General features: G+C 47.0%; 1 protein-coding gene across 5 annotated transcripts in view; it reads right to left on the reverse strand.

Moving 5' to 3' along the window:
- The window catches only part of CFAP54 (cilia and flagella associated protein 54), a 2,603,731-nt gene that overhangs the window by 436,847 nt on the left and 2,142,601 nt on the right, over positions 1-24,283 (reverse strand). For 3 of the 5 annotated variants that reach the window (XM_078677994.1, XM_078677988.1, XM_078678003.1), the window contains one exon: positions 13,015-13,108. The exons of the other annotated variants lie outside the window; for them this stretch is intronic. In XM_078677994.1, the coding sequence (XP_078534120.1) occupies positions 13,015-13,108 (94 nt within the window). The remainder of the gene's footprint in view (positions 1-13,014; positions 13,109-24,283) is intronic. 5 annotated transcript variants of the gene reach the window in all.

The raw sequence follows: 24,283 nt of genomic DNA on the forward strand, positions 1-24,283 counted from the left end.
GTGAGGAGGTTAGTCCTCACGGCCGTGACGGGGATCTCAAGGGATAAGGCCTTGGCCGCCCGCATCAACACCACACTATAGGCTGCCCCCTCCTCCGTAGCCATGGTAGGAGGGGAGACAAAACTAGTGTCTGGCGAGGTGTCCAGACCACTGGTGTCCCCAAGTTTGCCTGTCCAGTCCTGATAAGGCTGACACTCAAGTGCCAGAGGGTCCTCAGACCCCTCCCACTCCGCCTCGCCACCCATCTCCTGGTATTCAGGGTCAAAAGATGGGGCCGGATCATAGAAGTAAAAATCTACCATCAGCGTCGAAAGCGGCGCCGGAACCGGACAGAGGGGCGGAATGGGGACGACACCCTAGCAGCCGGCGCTGGCGAGGTCGTAAGGTCGACCGGCGACGACCCAGATCCGGGCCCGGTTCCGGTGGAGTCCTGCAGCATCGGGCCGACTGCCGGAGCTCGAGGCGCTTGAGGGACCACTCCTGCCTAGCCTTTGACGTCAAGGCCCGGCAGTCAGGGTACGACTTGTCATCGTGGTCAGGCCCCAAGCAATGAAGACACCGGCGATGGGGGTCGGTAACCGACATCAATCTGTTGCATTCGACGCAGGGTTTAAACCCGGGCATCCTTACCAGCACCGTCTGAGTCGTTCGACTTCGAAAAAGAAGATCAAAAAGATCAAAAGGTTTAGTCAAAAAATGACTAAAGGGTACCATTGTTCCCGGATCGGCGCTTGCTGGCGTGTAAAAAATAGGAACTAATGTCAGCGCGCGAGGGCGGCATCTAAGTACTCCGGCGTGTCATCCCGGCGGCAACGACGCCGACGTCGGACACGGAGCCGCAGACGACGCCTACCGACGCGCAAGGGTACTGCTACGCAAAAGTTTCCGGATCCAGTCTGAAGCCTGGGGGTATTCTAAGGTAAGGAATCTAATACTAATCTGTTTCTTTCAGATAATAAAAAACTAAGCCCCGAAACTCAAACCTTATACATATTGAGATAGAAAAGAGTTTAAACTTAAATTCCTGAGTTAGACCTTGGTCTCCCAGGCCTGGATTTTGAAGTATGGGGTCCATAGTGTGGCCAATAGCCACATCCCTCCCCCGTCAGCCCCAACCAAACTGTGTGCTTCTTTGATGCTTAGCTCAACCGGAACCATGTGGGTCATCTGTTTTGGCCAAAACCTTCAGGATTGATTTAAGGGCCGCCTGTTGCCCCTAAGCTATCTCAGCCGGGTCGGGGCACATCAGGCTCTTCTTCCCTTCTCAATGCCTCCTTCGATTTTTACAGTCACTAAGCGAAAGATAATACGGAAGGGGTGGCCCCAGGAGTAAGTCATTGCTTTGTCCCGCAGGTGCTGCGTGACAAGCCGGAATTTGTGCCTTCTTTGTAGAGTAATGGCTGATACTTGTTGGAACAACACTGGTGACTGTCCACTGAAGCTAAGTGGTTGTTTCTCACGGGCTGTACAGAGTATATTCTCCTTTATGGGAAAATCGGGTAGGCAGACCAGTATATCTGCTGGAGGCACCCCCTTTGAAGCAATTCCTCGTATTCTTATGTTGTTTCATCTGGACCTGTTCTTGAGGCCCTCAGTGTGTGCTTGTAATTCGAGGTGTTGCTCCTGAAGTCGTATGACCTCCCACTGGAGCATATTTGTTTCTTTCTCATGCCTGTCTACCCATTCTTCCAATGTTGCAAAGCGATCCCCTAGTGCGTCTGTGTCTTTTCGGATGTCTTGCAGATCTTCTGAAAGTTCTCGGTTAAGCTCTTGCAGGTTGTTTCTATGGGCGGAGAACAAAACTTCCATGAAGGACCAAGTCACTGGCTCATCATATGTAGTTTTGTCTCTAGGTCGCAGCTGTTCTTCAATTGTGCAGTCTTTTTTGACGCGGGCAGATGCCATTTTTGTTGTCGTTCAGTGAGATCTGGTAGCAATAAGAGACTTTTAAACACTTCTGCCAAGCTACCTGTTGTCTATTTTGTGTGTAGTTCAACTCTTAGTTCCAGTAATTTTACGGTGATTTCCTCCACTTGTGGTTTTTGACTGATCAGGTTCTGCCATTCTTTGAGCCACAGTCTGCCCTGAAAATCTGTTGGATATGTAAAGAGTGTTTATGGGTCAGTTCCACCTGTGACTCTATCCGCTGCAGATAAAGGTATTCCCTGAAGCTGGTACAATGTGCTGCCTAGGCGAGTGATTCCACCTGGCATAATTGAAGAAGGGAGCCCTCCTTTCAGTCCCTCAAGGGAGGTCACCTATTTCAGAGTTTTGTGATGTGGGCCTTATTACTTGTTGGTTGCTACATTTCAGAGCCTTTAGGGCCAGTCTTGATCTCTCCCCTCTAATTCTGTTTCTCTTGTATAGCCAGTTCAGTGGGGTCTGCTCTCTTTCCACCCCCAGGACCTGACCCAGGCAGTTTGCAGTGTGGTGGGATTACATGCTAAATGGGTACCGGTAATCGTTAGCAGAGGCGCAACTAGAGCCACATTTCGGGGGGGGCTAAGAAAAATTTTCAGGGGGGGGCTGAAACTTTAAGCAGTAGGTAGAGTGGCGCTGCAGGAGCTCTTAGAAGGGGTGAAACATCAACAAAGCCTCTTTAACATACACATGGTCTTTTAAAGACCTGTGAAGTGCTCGGGTGCGGCTGCGTGTATGCCCGGGAGCTGTCTGAGCCCGGGCTGCCACACACGACGGGGGGGGGGAGCTGAAGCCCTTTGATTCCAATGGGTGTTGCACACCTGATCGCTAGGTGATGGGCCTCGCTCACCGCTCTTTGCTCCTGTGGAGTCAGGACCCTGCCTCTCACCTCGGGAATCTGGCGTAGTCCGTGCCAGGCTGCTGCTGGATTCTTGTTCAAGTAGGCGAGCTGGTGTGGGGGCTGACCCTCTTCCTTTCTTCACTTCTGTAGGTCACCACTCGGCAAGTGGGGCCGGGCCTGGCTTCCTCATTGATTGTAATCCAGCATCAGCCGGTCTCACTTCATCAGCCTCGCTCTCCCCCGATGCAGCGTCAGGAGTCCCTTGACAGTCCAAGCCCTGCCGCAGCAGCAACCTTGGCTCAGTCGCGGCCGGCTTCCATCCGCTGATTCCAGTGTCATGCTTGCTGGGACCCCAGCCTCTGGCCACAGCTGGCCTCTCCCCTCACTCTGGCTACTCCCTCAGGTGGCATGTGCAGGTATCTCGGCATCACTGCTACGTGTTCTTCCGGGGTTTCACTGAACGGACATTTTTCTCTCCGACACCAGCACCGGGATCTTTGATGCTTCTGGAGCTATTTCCAGGTCCCGTCGAACTGGCTATGGGCTAGTAGGTGGGCAGATCGGTGGCCGGGACGGAGAGACAGGATCAGGACATCCTATCCGTCCGCCGTACTGGCCCCCCCCCCCCCCCCCCCTAGTTGCACAAGGGAACAGGCACAGACACTATAGAAACATACACATTTACACTAACACTGCATTTCACATTTAAACCAATCAGTGCTGCACTCAGCATTTTGAACAGGTGCAGCGCTGAGGCTGAGATTTTACAACCTCTGGTACACAAGCATTCAAAACTATTTTAAAGAGGTTGGCAGCTCTCAAAATCATAGTTGCTTAGGCTGTGGCTGGGCTGCTCCAAATAACAATGACGTACCAGGTAACAGCTACTTCTCAATATGTAGATATCCAAAAAATCAACACAATCTAGTTTGCCTTGATGGATTTGTTGTGCAGAAAATGTACGCTTGCACTTGCTACCTTTGCAAAAGAGAGCTTGCTTTGCTACTGCCATACTATACCTGTTCTGTGAGGAAGCAGAGCTTGCACCGATGTTGCCAGATGTGTATGTGTCCTGTGATGGGAAATGCTTGAGCTGCTGCTGCTATTCCACAAATAACAAAATGATTCATATTGCCAATGGTTGTTTTAATGAATGATATGAATGAAGGAAGGCCAACCTGTTTTTATATGTGAAACAAGCCTTTTTTTACATAGACTGGAAGATTGGTATGACATATGCAGTGGCTCCATGTATAACGCATTTGGCCAGTTCTTGTATTTTTAGCCAATGTCACTGCATTCTGGGATTTTAAATGCATATTGACAGTGTTAAAAGCAAGACTACAATACGAGAAGTCTCAAAATACAAATCGCTGCTGGCTGAAAAGCCAAGGGTGGTTGAGGTTATGATGTGTCATACTGCCACTTGGCAAACTTGTGAAATGCAAAATAAAATGTAATCTCTAACTCTGCTTTTTTCCTGTAGGCAATCAAGGGTTAAACATGCCAGTTAGTGAAAGAGCAGAGATAGCCTTTCTAATACAAACGCTGCATCTCACTGCTAAAGTGCATTTTCCTCACCTTTGAATTTCCCAGGTGTCTGGAAACTTTTGCTGAGCAATACCCCTTGCGCGCAACGTCTGGTGGCTCCATTGAGCTACGCGTGACGTCGTCGGTTATGACGTTGGGGTAGCTATATCGGCGCCACCCAGGCGCGCGGACGTCAGTACTTTTCGTATTTTCCATGCCAGAAGTACAGAGCCACGAAGTAACTGATGTAGTTGTGTAAAAAAACTAGGGCCCTGAAAGGAGAAACAACCCACGTCCTACTACATCAGTCCGCAAAGCAAGCAGGCATGGGTGGGGCTGTAAGGAATCTACAGCTAGATAGGGTCTCTACCAGATAATGCGTTACCAAATGTAAGTAACTTGTTCATCTGATAGAGACTTCTAGCTACAGATTCCTTACCTTTGAATAAGATACCCGAGTCATACCATCCCAGCGTTGGGTTAAGAACGCATGACCTAGACTAAGAATTCTTGCAGGACTGAATGGGCAAAGTGCCTGTCCCGGCGCACTTGACCACCAAGACAATAATGTTTTGCGGACGTGTGCAATGATGCCCACATTGCCGTCTGACGGATGTCTTGGACTGGGACACCCTGAGCCAAGGCCGTCGTCGCAGCCTTACCTCTGGTGGAGTGGGCCCTTAATCCCTCAGGAGGCTGCTTCTTCGCCAAGGAGTAACATATTTTAATACAGAGAATGACCCAGTGAGAGATGGTCTTTTTCTGCACTGCCCTTAACTTCTTCGCTCACACATACCCCACAAAGAGTTGGTCATCCTTCCGGAATTCTTTTGTGCGGTCAAGGGAGAACGACAATGTTCTTTTTGGGTGCAGTCGGTGGAGACGCTCCTAATCCTTAGCGGGATGAGGGGGAGCGAAGAAGGTGGGCAAAGTGATGGACTGACCCAAATGGGATGGGTTCACAACCTTTGGCAAAAAAGATACCCTGGTGCGAAGTACCACCTTGTCCGGAAAGGACATAAGATAAGGAGGTAAGCTGGATAATGCCTGCAATTCACTCATCCTCTGGGCCAAAGTAATCGCCACCAAGAAGGCTGTTTTGATGGTCAACAGCTGGAGGGGACAATTGTGCACAGTTCAAAGGGAGCACACATCAGGTAAGTGAGGACTAAATTAAGGTCCCACTGTGGCATAACAAAGGGGGTGGGTGGCAACAAGTGAGCCAGCCCTTTTAGAAATATATTTACAATAGGAGAATTGAAGAGAAAGGGCTGGTCTGGCAGCTGCAAAAAAGCAGACAGAGCAGCAAGGTAACCCTTGAGAGTTCCCAAGGCAGAGCCCTACTGGGCAAAGGTTAGAATGAATAAAAGTGCAGTCGAAAGAGGGTGAATAAACCTTTCTGTACAGTATAAAACAAATTTTGCAGGCGTATACCGTCTTAGTGGAGGGCTGCCTGGCCACCAGAATAACATTATAGACTTCGGGAGGAAGGTCAAAAGCTATCAACTGTTGCCGCTCAATGTCCATGCATGGAGGTGCAGAGTTGACAGGTTCAGGTGGAGAACCCTCCATGGCTGCTGCAACGGAAGAACCTCCCGAAGGGGCAGCCTGATCAGAGAATCGACACTCATGCTCAGAAGCTCTGGATACCACACTCTCTTTGCCCAGTCCGGTGCCACAAGAATGACTTGGGCCCGGTCACTACTGATCTTGTTCAGCATCCTGGGCAGGAGTGGTATGGGCGGAGAGGCGTACAACAGGCCTGAGCTCCACTTGCGATGAAACGCGTCGCCTAGCGATAGCCACCTTGTAAACTCCAGCACGCAGTACTACTGACTTTGCGCCTTCTCTTCGGAGGCGAACAAATCTAACCAAGGTTCTTCCCACAGCTGAAAGAGACCCTGCGCCACCTCCGACTGGAGATGCCATTCGTGATCCTGAAGGCATCAATGGCTGAGATCGTCCGCCCTGGCATTCAGAGAACCTGCCAGGTGTTGAATCGCCAGGGATATGCCCTGCTTTTCCAGCCATGTCCAGAGACAGAGGGCCTCTCAACAAAGGTTTCATAACCCCACCCCACCCTGATTGTTGCAGTACCACATGGTGTTGGTGTTGTCTGTGAACACCTGCACCAGCTTCCCCTTGACAGTGGGAAGAAATGCTTTCAATGCCAAGCGAATCACTCGGAGCTCAAACAAACGTATGTGGAGTTTTGCCTCTGCCGGAGACCAGGGACCCTTGATCTCCACCTCATCCTGTGAAACCTGGTTAGGGAAGGGAGAGAGGTCTGCCGCAGACCCAATCGTGGTTTGCCAACCACCACTGCAGATCCTTTGCAGTTCCTTCCGAGATCTGAACCGTCAGTGAGATTTTCCCGATGCTGTACCCATTGGAACTTCAAGTCCCACTGCAGAGCCTGCATACGTCACCTGGCGTGTCTTACCAACAGGATGCAGGAGCCCATGAGACCCAACAGCCTCAGAGTCAACTTCACCAAAATCCAGGATAGAGGCTGAAATATGGGAATCATAACCTGAATACCCTGGACTTGCTGCTCTGGAAGATAAGCCCGAAACTGCACTGTGTCCAGAACAGCTGCAATGAAAGAGAGTATCTGAGAAGGAGTCAGGTATGACTTCGGCACTGTTATAGAGAACCCCAGTGAATGTAGGAGGTTCGCTGTAGTCCGAAAGTGGGAGACGACTGCCTGGGGCGAAGACGCCTTCAACAGCCAGTCGTCGAGGTTGGGGAAGACTGACACCCCTAACCTGTGCACATAAGCTGCAACCACCACCATCAACTTGGTGAACACCTGAGGGGCGCTGGTAAGACCGAAGGGGAGCACGGTAAACTGAAAGTGCTCACGGTTTCCCTTGAACCGCAGGTAATGCCTGTGGCCCGGCAGGATGAGGATATGAAAATACGCATCCTGCAGGTCCAACGCCATCATCCAGTCTCCTTGGTCTAGGGCAGACAAGACCTGAGCCAAAGTGAGCATTTTCAATGAATCCTTTTTGAGAAAGAGATGGCGGTCTGAAGATCCAATATGGGCCGAAGCCCCTTGATCGTCTTTGGAATCAGAAAGTAGCGGGAATAACAGCCACTACCTACTTCTGAAGCTGTGACCATTTCTATAGCTCCTTTGGCCAAAAGAGCTGTAACTTCGTCTTGGAGCAACTTCCGCCAGCCATTTCTGACTTAGCGGAATAGGAGGAGGAAAAGAAAGGAAAGGAAGAGAATAGCCCTCCTGGATGATATGCAAGACCAACTTGTCTGTTGTTAAAGATCTCCAGCGGGGGAGATGATGACTAATTCTCCCACCCTCAGGAGTAGTGTGGTCCTGCAGAATCAGCCTAGGAGTGCTTGGAGGCTGCGGCTGCCGGGGGCTGTTTGGTAGACAACTTCTGGCTGCCATTCCAAGGAAGGAATGTACTGCGTCCACGCACGGCTTGGGTAGTCTGAGCGGGACGTGGCTAGGATAGGGCTGACGCGGATTAAAACCCCTTCTGTTGCCATGAAAGGGGCCAAAGGAAGACTGGCCACGAGGAGTGGAGAAGAGGCCCAAGGATCTGGCCGCAGCTCGAGAGTCCTTGAAGCTGACCAGGGCCGAGTCTGCCTTTTCCCCAAAAAGACGGGTTCCATCAAAGGGCATGGCCATCAAATTGACTTGGACATCCTCCTAGAAGCCAGTTATATGAAGCCAGGCGCGCTGTCTCAAGGCCACCTTCGTTGAAATCGACCTGTGTAGCGAATCGGTCATATCTAATCCACACCGTATGGCACATTTTTCTGCATCCCTCCCATCCTTGACAGCTTGGGAGAGCACAGCCCGGGTCTCTTTTGGGACTTATGGCAGAACCTGCACAACCATCTCCCAAAGAGAGTGGGAGAAATGGCCTAATAAGCACACTGTATTCACCGACCGCAATGCCAGACTGGAGGAAGAAAACATTTCCTTCTCAAATGAGTCCAGTCTCTTGGATTCCCAATCCGGAGGGGCAGAAGGAAATGCACCTTGGTACGTAGAGACCTGCACCACCCAACTTTCTGGGGTGGGGTGTTGGCTGAGGAACTTTGAGTCGCCTGGAGCTGGGCAATGGCGGCGTGCAATTGTCCTATTCACAGGATACCCTGTGCTAGGCTTGGACCATGTTCCTAGAAGGATGTCCGTAAGTGCCTCATTAAAGGGCAATAGGGGTTCAGAAGTGGAAGCCCCTGGCTGAAGCACTTCGGTCAGGAGATTAGTCCTCATCTGCACTAAGGGCAGCTCCAGTCCTAGGACCCCAGCTGCCCTCTTAACCACTATGGCATAGGACGCCCCTCCTCTGTAGACACTGTAGGCGGAGAGAGCGTGCCAGTGTCTGAGGAAGTATCCAGATCACTGGCTTCCTCCAGTTCCCCATACCAGTCCATTGTCTCCTCAAAGACATCCTGGTTCTCAAGAGGGTCACCAGACTCCTCCCATTCTTCTCCTGAGCCCAGCACATCTACAAAGTGCTCAGGTGACAACATAGAACCCCTGGGTTCTGTCAACGTTGGATTCGGCATCGCTCGATGCCGTTCCAGCTCCGTGTCATTGAGGATGGGGATTTCTCCACCAACAGGCTTCGTTGATGTTTTAGGCACCGACTTTGGATTTGATGCCAGGGAAGGTCACGTTGGCAGGACCAGTGTCAATCTGGATCCGGGATCGGATCCCTGAGGCCCCACCAATGGGGCTCCATCTGACCCCGCGGGGCCCAAGGTTTCACCAATGGGGTTGTTCCACTCAAATACACGACACATGGCCTCCTAAAACTCTTTAATTTGAGCAGGCGTTGCTCCGGCTCCAGGAAAGGGTGGGAGGCGTGAAGTCGACTCAGGTTCCTGCTCCACAGAACCGTGCCTAGAGCGTTGGTGCTCCTTACCTCTCTCGACGACGGACGCCAGTTGAGGTGAAGTCGAAGTCCGCTTGGCCTCCTTCTTATTCTTGTGCCGCTTCCCTGAGTGTTCAGAAGACTTCGAAAGGGAGGAAGAGGACTTACGGCTCTAAAAACAGTTCTGCATCCTCCTCTTCTTTGAACGGGACGGTGGCCTTCTCGGAGTCTCATTTGACGGTGTTGACTGCCGGGCCGCAAGCAACTTCATCGCTTGCTCCCTCAAGGTCTTCGGGCCATCGCCCAAGAGTCTGGACATGACTTTTAATCATGGTTGTGTTCAAGACACCACAGACATACGCGGTGGGGATCAGTGGCCGACATTGTGCCGGAAAAAGTCCTGCATGGTTTGAAACCCGTCTTTCTTGAAGACATCCCTCTCACGCAAAGTCAAATCCAAAAATATTGACAAAAGTCAAGAAAAAGCCTGCCAAAAAGTGGCAGAGGGGTAGCTCTTCCCGGATCTGCGCTTAACTGGCGCGGAAAGAAAAGAACTGATGTCCGTGCCATGGTGGCGCCTTTATAGGTACTGCAACGTTATAACTGACGCTACCGATGACGGGACACGGAGCCGAATGGAGGCACCAGACGTCGCGAGCAAGGGGTATTGCTCAGCAAAAGTTTCTGGATCCAGCCTGACGCCTTGGAAATTCAAAGGTAAGGAATTTGCGGCTGGAAATCTCTATCAGATAAAAGTGTTATTTACCAGAACAACGGGAGCAGCCCTAACAGATAACAAAAAGGAAAATCAATGTTCTGATTCCGCTCTTCCTGAACCGTCCTCCGCCTAGAGGTTTGTGTGATTTAGGTGGAGTGATTGTAAAATGAATTTGATGGGCCCTGCCTTGAACAGTTGCAGTAAGTGCTGGAGGTGCTACCCCCATGAGGGCTCCCTTTTGAATGTTTAATTTATCGTGTGAACAGCCAAATTTCGAGTAAAATGGAATTACGCAGGAATTTTAAGAATATCACGAAAAGTTCCTTCGTCTCCTGGACATCTAGTCTGTCCATATCCCAGGAGGACAGCGTCCAGTTGGCGGTCTCACAGTACGAAAAGACCGTTACCGAGGCACTGGAAGAACTGGCTCCCATTCGGTTGCGTTATTCAGCTAGGAAAAGGCCATCAGCCCCGTGGTTCTCGGAGCATCTAAGACTCCTTAGACAGGAAGTTAGGAGACGGGAGCGTCTATGGCACACTAGCTGGGATCTAAGGGACAAGGAAGCCCACAAGATCTTGATAAGGAAATATAAGATGGAAGTAATAAGGGTTAAACAAGAATATTTCACGGCCCTCACCACCTCACTCTCCTCTCCAAAAGAGCTTTTTAGGATAGTGGATTTCCTTATAACCCTCCAGACCCCAGATCCTGTAATTGCCTCACAGGAGCTCTGTAATGGTATAGCCTTCTTTTTCCAGACAAAAATCTCGGATATTTATTCCGCCTTGGAGTTGCAGAGATCTCTTACCAGTGAGGTCCCTGTGGATTTGGATCCTGTTCTTATGGAGAAATTCTCGCAGGGATGTTTGGAATCCTTCCCTCCTCTCTCCTTACAGGATTTAGAGATTCTCCTTAACAAAACCAAATCCGGCTCCCCTCTAGATGCTTGCCCGCTCAAGATCCTTAAGCAGTGTAGAGAATCCCTCCTGCCCCCCCTTGTTGACATCATGAACAGGGCCATGAAGGAGGGTATTTTTCCTTCTCAATGGAAAAATGCTGTAGTAAAACCTTTACTCAAGAAATCCTCTCTTGACCCTGGGGTATTAAAGAACTTCCGCCCCATCTCACTGCTCCCGGCTCCTGCGAAGATGTTAGAAACACACTTGAATAAACATCTCGCTGCCTTCGTGGAAAGCTCGGGCTGTCTGGACCACTCCCAGCATGGCATCAGGAGGGAACATAGCACCAAGTCGGCCCTCACCATACTGCTGGATAATATCCGCACGCGAGTTGATGGGGGACAGACCTCCCTCCTGATCCTTTTAGACCTTACGGCTGCCTTCGACACCCTTTCTCCCTCAGTTTTAACATCTCGCCTGAAGGAGATCGGGGGCAAAGAGTGAAGCTGGGTAAATTCCTATCTCCATCCCTGTCTGTGCAATGTGGGGTCCCTCAGGGGTCGGCGTTAAGCCCGACCCTGTTTAACATATATGTGACCCCACTTACCAGACTGATTAGATCTTTTGGGATGGAGGTAGTCTCCTAGGCGGATGACACGCAGATCCTCGTCTCTCTCTCCCAGTCAGTTACTTCGACTGCCTCCAATTTTAGATCTTGTATGGAGGCAGTCGGTCAATGGATGATCTATAATTCATTGAAACTGAATGGGGAGAAGACGGAGGTGATGGTGTTTGGAGGAAAGGAGGAGGTATGGTCAGTCGATTGGTGGCCGGACTCATTGGGAGCTTGTCCTGTTCCTGCTCCTTCTGCCAAAAATCTTGGGGTCGTGATCGATTCCACCCTCAGTATGTGTCAACAGGTTAACAGAACTGTATCTACCTGTTGGGGTATCATTCACATACTGAGGAAGATTAGGCATTATCTTTCACAGCAGGCAAGGAAACAACTTGCTGTTGCCCTCATCGGCTCTCGGCTGGACTACTGCAATGCGCTGTATGCGGGACTGAATAAAGGTCTGCTGCAGCGCTTGAAGGTGGTCCAGAACGCAGCGGTCAGGTTTGTTCTGGTCCTACCCTGGCGCACTGCGGCTACCTCTGCCAGAAAATTGCTTCACTGGCTTCCCATAGAGGACCGTATATTTTTTAAGACCATGTGTATGACCTACAGGGCCTTAGCAAAAAGTAGCCCTACTGGAATTGGATCCATTTTGTCCCGTTATAGTCCCTCTAGGAACCTTTGTTCCTCTAACAGACTCCTTTTATCAGTCCCTCGCATTCGGAGAACCAAATGGGGTGGTAAGGCCTTTTCCATCCTGGCACCTAAGTGATGGAACGCCCTCCCACTGGTACTAAGGTCTCTTCCCACCCTTCAGTTATTTAGAAATGCCCTGAAAACACGTCTTTTTGTGCGGACATATTTGTAGTTGTGCTTTGCCTTATTTTTCCTGATCTGTTTTGGTAGGCGCCTTGATGCCTTCGGGTTTTAGTCGTGCAATACAAATTGTTTTTCATTCAAAGGTGCTACAGCTATAGGGCTGTAAAATGTATTATTGACAGACAAAGCAGATAAGCACTTAAGGTCCTAACTGAAAATGTTCCTTATCGGATGTGATAAATATTCTATCCCATAATATCCAACACGAAGGTGCAATACTTTTTGTCTAATCTGACCTTTTAGATAATAAGGTATGGATGTTGATGCTTACCACACCTAAATCCACATGTCCTGTTAATTACCAGGACTTTTTCTCCATGCAAAATGCCAGCAGGTTTGGCCTTGTGAAAAGTGAACGGGGTATGATAAGCATCCCACCACTTATAATTGGGATCCAGGCCTAATCAGGCCTTTACAGTTGTACGACACATCATGTGGCTTGTATCTAAGATCTCTTGAGAGCGAGAATTCACTCACACTTTTCCTTTAAATAGAAATATCTAAGGGCTCCAAGGTATAGGGGAGGAAATGACTGTTCAGTGTAACTGACATTAATCTTTTCCCTGTTACAGTGTTTACTTCTCATGATGAATCTGAATTACAATTGAAAGTGCTCAGTAAGTAGCTACATATTTCCCAATATTGCCATAAGCTACTCAATCGTTTTCAAAGGATTCTAACATTCCTGCTAAATTAATAACTTTAACAATGACTGTACAACCTAACATATCCACCATATTGGCTTGGGCTTCACCTGTGTTGATGATGTGTCTTCTTTTGAATTCGACTCCAAGGTGATCAGATGAAAATACAGACGTGCAATTTCTAAGTAAGCGCTCCTAATTAATCTGAAAGGAAAAAACACTGTATAACTAGCATCCCCACAATGCTTTTTATATTTCACGGTGTGCTTGCTTATAGAAAATATGCAAATGTTCAAGCAGAATGTCCCTGACTAACATATGTAAATTTTTCATCCCCTAAATTTTCCTTTCTCCCTAAAAGTTGTCATGCTGACTTTATTTTTTGGAACAGGTTGTTAGACCCGTTATCCCAATGCAGCACTCAAAGTGCAAATGTGCGCTCTTTTGCTCTTTTGGAACTCTGTAAGAAGGATTACCTTGAATTGGTCCCACAACCATGCAGTCTCAAGGAGTTAACCACTCTCAAGGCCCTATTCACAACCATTCATGGTGACTATGAGAAGTTGGCTTGGTATATGGTGCACACTTATGTACGTGGGCACCCTGCCTCAATCCAGATGACCCTAATGGTGATTTTAGTGATCTTAGACAACCTTTGAAAGCTTTCTAAGTGGTAGCTGTGGAGAACAGCCTTCAAGCTTAGTCCAGAAGGAGTGTAAAGCAGCTTGCTTTACCAGAGCATAATATTCTTGATATAGGTTAAGTGAAATAAAACACACAGTGTATTTCTAAAAATATATATTTATTATAAGACACTCACTAACACATACAGATATCTCCTAGCCATAGATATACACAATGCACAAAATACTATGCAATAGAAACAGGTAAGTAGCACAAATACACTGTGGTCACCAGGGGGAGAACAAACGATATACTAAAATAGTGGTATGCAAACCACGACTTGAGTCAAGAATGTACCCAGAAGACGTAGAAGTGCTGGGGACCCAAGGAACCACCCAAGGTGAGTATCTAGGAACCCCATGGACGTCGTGTGCAGTGTGGGAACACAACCACATTCTGAATATGTCAACGGGTAAGTTGCGGTTGCAATTTTAATGAAGAAGGACCCTTCCCGGTGGAGCCGGAAGAAACTACATGCAAGACAAAAGGTTGGAGAGCCACCCCGGCCATGGATACCCTAGGACCCAGGATACCTACACCAGGGAAGCCGGGTGCATAGGTGTGAAGAGACTTTGGAAAACGCCCTCAAACTCAGTGGAGTACTTCTGGAAGATGCCACTGCTGGAGAAGGTGAAAGTGTCAAGTGGAACCCAAAGGTGGATTCAAGATGAGAGGTACATGCAAGTAAAGGGGACAGAGTCTATGCCACTCAGGCGTGACCAGGAGGCACTGGAGATGAATTCCCACCAATACTGGGTGTTGCAGGAGAGTTGACAGTGACCTTGAAACTGCAGCTGTGAGGACCAGGCAACGCTGTGGAAGACCAGGAGACATTGGCAAGTAGTTCCAGGTCAGATGTCGAGGGTGTTGGCAACTGCAAACAACATGTAAAGTGAAGAAGGTGCAGCGACGGGACCAGCAAGGTCCAGGTGACTCACCACAAGCAGAGGAGTCAGGGCAGGCCCGAGCAATCAGGGGAGCCCACAGAAATCAAAGAATACCCTTAAGGGGACCCACAGGCCGGAGGCACTGCAGCCGCAAGAGGACATCGAGCAGCTTACCAAGCATGCAGGCCCACGGTGCAAGTGAAGCGGTGAGGATGAATATCTTGGTCACAGGAGATGCTCAAGGTTGGGGCTACTTAGTAACCCCAGGCGGAGTTGCTCTACGCGGAGCTCCACAGAGTTGGGCAAAAACTCCGCTCCGCGCCTCCCTTTCTCACAAGGAATGTGCATGCGTGGGCGTGCCCGCATATCACCCTGAGACGGCGAGGAAGAGGACGACGGCAACCCGGGGACGCCACAGCCAAGGTAAGTCTTTATTCTTTTACCTTTAAATGTATTTTTAAATAATTCCTAATAGGGGGTTGGAGGCGGGGGCTGGTCAACTCCGCTCCGCTGTGGAGTTTGCAGACATGTGCCTACTCCGCGTTCTCAGCGGAACACGGTGTAGGCAAATCTTTGCACACTCCGCGGGCAGAGCGGAGCTCTCCACCCCGTCTAATTTTTATAGGTTAAAGTGTAAAAGAGCACATAAAAGATCAATGCGCTAACCACGGACATCTAGTCGAAAGTTATGGCAGACCGCAATGGAGGTACAGAAAGTGGATTGGTACTGGTCTCCAATTTGGACTTAGAAGAATTTTTAAGGAAAACTATCTGAGAAGGCGAAGTTCAGTAGGGCAAGGCAGTGGGCGGTGTCCAAGAAGAAGGTATTCTTGTCGAGAAGATCCTGGACGAAAGGGCAGTAAAGATTTCTATGTTCGGACTTAGGGCCTGATTATTGGTTTGGGGATCTCACAGCCTTATAGCCGCTGTCGCGATCATAAGAAGAACGCCTGCTTGGTGGTCTCCCACCTGCCATATTACGACGTTCCCAAATGGCTGATGGTCTCTTGTCAGCAAGGTCCAGACGAAGTTAGGTTTCTCTGCTGTAGAGATAGGTGAGTACAACATTTGTATACTTGATACACATATATATGTTGTGTATGTGTCAAAATTTATATGTACATCATGTACATATACATTGTTGAATGTTAAATATATTGAACTGTTCCAACGATAATGGGTTTGCAGAACGTTGTGATTTGGTGGCAGCAACACAGGAGGGACCTGGACAATGGTGCCCGATACAGATTCCAAAGTGGGACCCCGAAAAAAGTTGACTTTTCCCCTCTTTTTGTGCGTTTCAGCCAATTTGCGCATGGTGGTGCCTGCCAGGTATAGCTCCAAGGAATGGCAACTCGTAATCAAGATGGTGGAAACCTTGATGGGACTGCCTCCATGTCCCGCCTCTGGCTTTCCCACTGTCTAGGTGGTAGCAGGAGTCTCATGGTGGTGGCGGTCTAATGGCAGTCTTGCAGCTGAGTGCCCACCAGGATCGTAATCGCGAAGTCGTACTGCCAAGGGAGTGGGCAGAAAGACTGTCGAAAAAAAGATGGCAGTGCCTTTCCGCTAAACTGGTAATCAGGCCCTTTGTCTCTATTATGGAAGTCAAAAATCTACAGCGGGACAAAGCTGCAGGCTGTAATGATGAGGGCTCCATGAGGCCAGGTATTTCTTCTGGGACGAGCCATTGAATAGGATTTGCTGCTAAAGAGAAGAATGTAGCGGGAGCTACCGCACAGTCAGGCCTACCGGCGATGCACCTCGGGTCGAGCAGGTGGGTTCCAGTCTCCTCTTGGTTGTCAGGGCTCATTTTGGCAGAACATTTTCCAGGTACTAGGTTTTTGGATTTGGGCTATCTGGACACCTTTAGCACCACTTTCAAGAGTCCAGGACTGGAGGGGTACCAATTGGAGTGTCAGGACTCACTCAGTCTGGGTCCAGTGTAGGTTCTAGATGGTTAGAGCCTTTTCTGTCCCTGAGGCTCCAATCAGGAGACCGGCCAACTAGCCCTTTGAGTCACTCTGGAAGTCTAGGGTTCAAGCAGGAAAGCATGTCTCAAGCAGCTGTATTTCCTAGACTGGCGGTAGGGTCAGTCCACTTTTTAAGCCAATCAACTAAGATTTTAAAATCTTTTCATAAAGTCTGAGCAGCATAGATTGCATCTGTCATGATTCTGACTACAAAATTGGAAGCCACATAGGACCTTTTTGATAAATTTGCCACCTTCTTATAGACAGGGTCTGGTAGTGAAAAGCCAGCGAAGATGATGCTGTGCTACACAAAATAGAGTTAACCTTTGGCAGTGGAGGGACGTTTTCTTCAAAATTAGCCGGCGGATGTTGGCGACTTAGGAAGCGTAGAAAACTTGATTTGTCAATATTTTCCAAAATTTCCAATGACATTGGGTAAAGGAAGCTTATTAGTAGCAGGAGAATTATGCTGCCTTAAAGTCATGCTTGAATATGGGATTAAAGACCAAGCCCTTTACTTATGGCTTGAGCACCTCATGTAAATGTGCTCCCTGCTCATATTTGCATCTTGACAAAGACCTGCTCTTCATCAGGATTAAATAAGGCACACTTTTCTGGGGACTTAATCAGGGCTGCCAGTCCAGTGTCTGAAATCATGGACTGCAAATCCACCATGGAGATAGAGACAATATCCTGCTCTTTCTCCTCGGCCAATGGTGCCTCTCCGGTGAGACTGTGCTGTTTCTCTGTATTCTTTCTCCCTCAATTGTGAATATAGCAGCAGTACAGTTGCTATGAGATACATTTCAGCGCTATTGAAGCATCTAGTGGAGGCAGGTCCGTGAAAAATAAACACCATAAGTAAGCCACGTTGGTGCTCAGGTTTCCTATAGTAAACAAAGTGGCAAAATTACTGATGACTGTGCAGAGAAAAACCCAGAGTGAAGAATCAGAATATGCAGCTTCTTACTGCCAATAAAAGGATTATATGCTCCAAGGATGGATGTAATATGTTAAATAGTCTGTTTTTCTCCTCATAACAATGGCTTCTTTCTTTACAATTTCCATGCTAACTGGTCTGAAATAAAATGGGAATATGTCTCATTAACTCCCAACGACTGCAATCTAAACATGAAGGTTTTCAGTATGGATGGATTGTTAAACCTTTTATGAAATCTGGGACACTTCTAAGGAATATTTACATTGTAGCCTCAACCTCGAAGGGGATACAGAAGCAGACAGAAACAGAACTCCGTTTAGTTCTTCAGACAAGAGTTCTCCACCTACTGCCAATAGTGTTTTTTGTAAAGACGGTATAATTCACTCACCCTAATCACGGCATCCCTACCAGTCACAATGCATCACTGGCACATCATTCTTTCAGGTCAAACCCACCAATGACACTGCATCCAAACCCCTTGCACTGCCTTTCTCCTATCCATTTTGAATCTCTGACATAGCATTCATTCCACCATATATTTTCCATCTCGCACTGCACCCCTTTTTAGGTCGAGCCTAGCGCAGCGCACATGCGCTGCTCTAGAATCGACCTCTTGGAATCCCTTCAGCTTTCTTCCGCTTTTGTAAAAGCTGTCCGTGTGGAGCTCACATGCGAATGGACTTTGCGTTTGGCTTTAGTACGCAATTGGCTAAAGGCGTGTGGAGTTCCCAGCTTCTTGGGACATGTTTATTTCCAGAGCGTTTTGCTCTCGGGAGCCAGCTGCGGCGCGCAGGGGCCATCTGTTTTTAATTAGCGTGGCTGTGCTTGTCTCCCATGCAGTGTCTCTCCTCCCTCGTGCAGGTTGTATTGAAATGTATACTTTGGGCCCTGGAGTCACGATCTTTACGCAGCGGCACGCAGGGGGCATCTGTTTTGTATTAATTAGCGTAGCCCTAAATGTTTATGGCTATCTTTATCCATCTCCTTAAGGAACTCAAAGCTTTTTTATCTGCTTGAAGTGAGACAGGAACGTTTCCAGATTAGTAGATGGACTTTGTTTATTGACCGTCTATTACTGTGATAGACTCATTTTTAACGCAAAAATGCGATTGCCCAATGATCACACGCACTGCTCGAATAGGAGCTCATAATTACACTGCACCCATCTGTCTTATATTCGCATGGGTATGATGATATTTGTCTCCCTAATGAAAAAGACACAATTTGGAAAAAGAAAACATGACACGTTTAGGCAGGTGTAAACACTTTCTCTGGCCGTGGGTCAGAATGCCCCATTTTGATAAACAGGGTATTTGAAAGTGTAACTTTTTGCTTGGGTGTCTGCATTTTACGTTCCTCGCCTTCTCACTATGGCGTGTTCTGTTTCTATATTTTCTCCTTTACGTGCAGCCATGGGGCCCCCTTTAACCGGTTTAGGACAGCGTGGCTTATTGCTGGTATTATAGACCCTTTTCTTTATGTCCGCTGTATCTTTCATCTGTTTTTTTGCTGCCGGTTTCTAAGTTGTATGAATGCATTAGTGGCGGCCGCTAGCAATACTCTCGGAGCCCGGGAAGTTTGGGATCTCTGTGTGAAGGCGGGGGGAGGGGAGACTCTGATGTCTCTCCCACTGATTACATCCCGAGGTGCCGGGTGCTCATTACCCAGACACCTTTGTGCCCAGGGCGTTTCTCTGGGCTCCACCGTGCCAGCAATTGTTGCAACACGAGGAGCTATAGTGGAGCTTATTATTCACTTGTTAGTGCATGAAAGGAGGGCCTCCCAGTTTGATGTCGAGCCTTGATAACAATTGTAGGACATTTGTTTTTTAGGCTAACGGGGACTCTCTCTGCACCGAGGATTCAGTTGTAAAATGACAGACTTGCTTTACTTTTGTAACACTTGCATCAGTCCCACCTGACACTTTCCTTCTCCCACAAACTCTCTTTCTCTTCATTTCTGTTTTCCTCTACCTTTCTCTCTTCCTATGTCTTCCCCTCCCCATTAATTCACTCTTTCTCACTCTCTGGTTTTCTCCTATAGCTCTTCAATCTCTTGTGGTACAGCACCCAGGATAATATGCTGCATAGCTAAACACTTATAAGGTCCCAAAGGCAAGATCTATTGGCTAGGCCAATGCTTGTTGTCTTTCCCAACCACACTGCATCTCTAGCATTGAATCCTCCCACCACAATAGACCGCTCCCACTTGCACTGCATCCCAGCACCTTGAACTGTATCCCTCCTCCTGACAGTGAAACACTGCACCAAATTCCTCCCACAATGCCACATCCCTGCAGCTTGAATTCCATGTGGAAGAAGCACCCTTGTGTTTTGTACTCCGTTGTTGTGAAGTCCGGCTCCCTTTGACACTGTGGCTCATACACTACCCCACTCACTTTGTTTTCCCTCACTTTTTCCCTTTTGCTCTACATACCACTCATTTAGCTGCATCCTCTCTCTTCACACTGCATTCCTTCAGATTTAAATGACAAAGTAATTCAACGCAATGCCCTCTTCTCTGCTCCTGCTTTGCACCCAATGAAGCATATCAATCCTCGGAACCTAACCTTCCTCTCATGTTTCCCCCTCATCTTCACTCTCTTTGCTAGTCTCTTACATTTCTTTATTATGGCTGCAGTACTGTCAGAAAGTGAATTATTAGTTGTAGGCAATGGAAGACCTCTTCATCTTCAAGTAATAATGACACTGTTTCTTTCTAGGACCAGTTAAGTCTCAATAATTTAAGCCTAGCTCAGCTTGGAGCAGGCAGGTGTAATTTAGGAGAAAGGAGTAAAATATTTATCAGTACCAAAACAGTTAATAAGTAGAAAGGATGACTCAATAAAAATCTCACTCCAATTTATAAAAAATAAAATAGAGAGCTTGTTAATGAGCAAATAGAAAAAAAAACATAAATCTGATGTAAGGAACCAGGGAAACAATTTTTAAAGGGACTAGATGTTTCTATTTTCAAAAAAGCACTATGCGCCAACTGAGATATATGATCATGCTAGACCGGGTCAAAATCAAACGCTAAGGCCAACCATGATGGAGCGTGGGTCGGATACAGGGAGCAGGTCCAGTGGAAAGTTTTATCTTCTGAATTGGAAAGGAAGTCAAAGATTCTCAGCAGGGAAAGGCAGAAGACTGTAGCAGAAATAGATTCCATTAGGCCGGAAAGTCATCAAACAAAGTCCCGGTAAATCCAATGACTTTTAGCAGGAAAGTGCAGGGAGGGAGAAATTTGAAATTTGCTCCTAGGGAAGGTCCCTTGCTGGCCAGATACTTTTGGCGCCTTCGCCTTGTTAAGATTTCTAACTTCAGACTAGAAAACAGAATCCTTTCAGCAGGGCAAACAAGCAAGTTCAGTCCCACTGGTAGTGCGATGTTGGAAAAGTTTTTAAGTCTCAGCTTTTAGGGTTATTCAGGAGGAGTACACTCTGATATGTATCCAAGGGCCCCAAGACCTTAGGGGCATCCCTTGAAAGTCAGGACACAGTCCAGGGGAAGCCACTAGCAGGGATCCAGGGCAAGTCGAGCTGGAACTGTCCCAGCTGGCCTCTTCACGAGGGGGGCTTCTTGCAGCTTTTATTTGCATGTATTTTAACAGGAGGCTAGCCAACTAGCCTTTGGAGCCCACTCTTCTGCTTTGGGTTCAAGTGGGAGCAGGTCCAGCCCTGGGGGGGTTTCTCCACAGGTTACAGTAGGTACAGTCCTCTTTCTGAAGCCCAAAGGGAGTTAAGCAGCTGCAGTCTTTCTTCTTTCTTCCTGAAGCTCAGCAGTGAAGAAGAAGGTTTCCAGTGGCAGTGTTGTGGGTTGGGGCAATGGAGGAGTAGGAGACGCAGTAACAACTGAGAAGTGGGGTAGGTAGTCATCAATATAAAAATAATAACTAAACAACAATGCATGTGTGGATTATGTTTTTTAAGCAGTCTAAATCAGTGAGTTGACAACCCCTAAAGCCACTGCTGAAAACCAATTGACCAAAGTAGCAGATCTCTGAAAGGGAATGTCCAAAAGCCACTTTTTATATGTATGCATGTGTAGTATTGTTTGTTTTGTGTATGTTGTGTGGTGTGCTGTGCAGACTAAAGCTCTCTGCAGGTGAGGCCTAAAGAACAAGTTACTTACCTTCGGTAACGCTTTTTCTGGTGGATACAGTATCTGCCTGTGGATTCCTCACCTTGTGAATATCCCCCTGCTTCAGCAACGTTCGTAAAATTCTTTTGTAGCACGCCGGCGTGGATGACGTCACAGGAGCACGGCATCGCGTGCGACTCCGACTGACGTCACTGACTCCTTATTAGGCCTACGTCTGCGTGATTACATCAGTTCTGCCCATTTTTCCGTGCCTTCAAGTCACCCGGACGGACCAATGGTAGTAGACATATACATATACAATGTACCCAGTACATAATATCTAGGCTTTCTTGTTTTCAGTTTCTATTTTTGGTAAATTCTGGTGGGGGGTTTTCAGTGTTTTCAAGTGATTTCAATACCTTAAAAAAACAGTAGTTATCAGTGGTTACACATTTTTGCGCCATTAAGAACAACAGAAGCAGTGTTTTTCCGGTGTTTATGGAATGTTTCCCTTTTATTATTGCTTGCTTTCTGCACTGATAGCGTATGGCATATTGACAGTGTACGTATAGTGTATATGAGGTCCAAATAGATTTTTGCAATTTAATCTTATTGTAGTACACCATACAATACTTCTTCAGTGAGTCTTTGGTCATGTGCGCTCGCTCTTTCCTTCCCACATAAACTTCCAGTAAAAGGCCCTCTCAACATTGGCACTTGAGATGGTCAACGCCAAAACAGCCAATACACAATTTGTTAACTCTGGCCACTGACATAGCTTTCCAAGCCAATACTAGTGTACTTGAAGATTGCGATTCCCAGGGCAGGTTCTCCAACATTTGCGTTGAGCTGGGTGCTTGTGCCCTCAGAGTTATTGAAGCGGTAAAAAATGAAGCAGCACTTTTGAAACTACGGAGGAAATTTCCCTTTATGGAAGGGATCTAGAACTTGTATAGACTACCACAGTGAGGTGTTATTGACGTCAAATGTCATGATTGGTGAAGGGACATTTCTATGCATCATTGCAAGCCATTTATCAAACATTGTAAAATAAAAGTTCCTGAAATGCTCTTCAACTTTGTTTTGCTTACCAAGTGGCAAGCACTCTGACATAGAACATGTTTCAGTGCCAAAGTCACTAAAGGTGTCGCCCAGCCTACTCTCAACGAGATAAGTTACATCTACACCAATTATGCTAAACACTTGGCAAACTAGGGTGTTTTCAGACTCTAGTTTTTTTTTACTATGTCCACTACAGCAGTTAAGTTTTCCTGTAAAAATCTAAGACTGCAGTAGAGTGTACTTTTTTTCACACCACTATCAATATGCAACCAAAGATCCTCACATTTCTTGTCTTTGGCATCATCACTACGCCAAAATTATGTAAAGGGTTGCCGCATGGATAATATAGCATTTATAGCCCCTTGGACTGAGAACCATCAGCTAAGGGACACAGTTGGAATGATTCTTTCTTTGATGCCACACAAAGCACGAAATTAGAAACATTTGTGTTTTAGCTCCTGTGCATAAGAATAAAGTACACCAGAATGGACTAAAAAATCAATAGCATTCCTCAATAACTCTGAAGATTGCAAAGATGCTTTCAGCATACCATCTAACAAGTGGCAAGGATCTCTTACAGGGAGGCACTTCAGCTCAGGTATCAATTTTTGACAGGTCATCACACAACTTTTTCATATACGTAGCTGAAAAACTGCAAATACAAACAATATCACTCCAATCTTTGTTGAACGTGGAAAGGATCTTTTTTGCAGAGCATTCGAAGTGACACTGCGTTCCATGTTTTCCAAAAGTCTGGTGTAATGTTTTCACCACTATCCCAAATGCTTGGTGATAGCGCTCTTTTCACATATACTTGTCACTATACCTTGCATTGAATGTTTATGAGGTGTTGGCAATTCACTTATTCTCAATATTGACTCACTAGAAACTAGGGGCTGATGTATTAATGGTTTTTACCCATTCTCTGTGGGATATTGTGATGATACATATTAGGGAATATTCTTATGAAACCAGCCATTTTACCTATGAGTGAAAGAATCAAACAGTCAAAATATCAAATATGGTATTGATATTTCCTGATTCTCTACAGTTTATAAAATAATTAATCCAGACCTAAAACATGTTTCTAAACCCTACATCTTTAGACCAAAGACCACAAAATGGAAAAAAGCAAAAAAAAAGAAGAAACAATATTTTAGTGGCATCCCTAAACAACAAAACTCAATCAGAATAAGGTTAGCCAAGTCCTTCTTACTGCTAGCTTGTATAACAAAGTTACATTGTATTGGCCCCTTGAGGAAGAAAAAAAAAGACTGTCACTCTCTTTTTCCTTTATTTGAATGGCATTTAGTTTGTGGTTGTGCAGGTGTTTTTTCAGTGTTTATATGTTTTCACTGGTGAGGGTTATTTCTCTTTCAGTGGGGTTTTATCAGTTATTATAGGTTTGAACCTAAAACTGGACAGCCTAGTAATATCCAAAAATACACACATAGTGTGAAGATAATGCATGAAAAACACCATATATAACAAATATATATATATATATATATATATATATATATATATATAAACACATTAATGCATTTAAACATTGTCATAAACTCAGATATAGAAGAGTGGACAGCGGGGAGGCGGTTGGGCATGTGAAGAATCCACAGGCAGATACTGTATCCACCAGAAAAAGCGTTACCGAAGGTAACTTGTTCTTCTGATGGACACATCTGACAGTGGATTCCTCACCTTGTGAATAGATTCCCACAGCAGTCCCCACTCCCGGAGGAGGGTGTCCACTC

Source organism: Lissotriton helveticus, chromosome 1_1, assembly GCF_964261635.1.
Source record: "Lissotriton helveticus chromosome 1_1, aLisHel1.1, whole genome shotgun sequence".
In the NCBI taxonomy this organism is placed as follows: domain Eukaryota; kingdom Metazoa; phylum Chordata; class Amphibia; order Caudata; family Salamandridae; genus Lissotriton; species Lissotriton helveticus.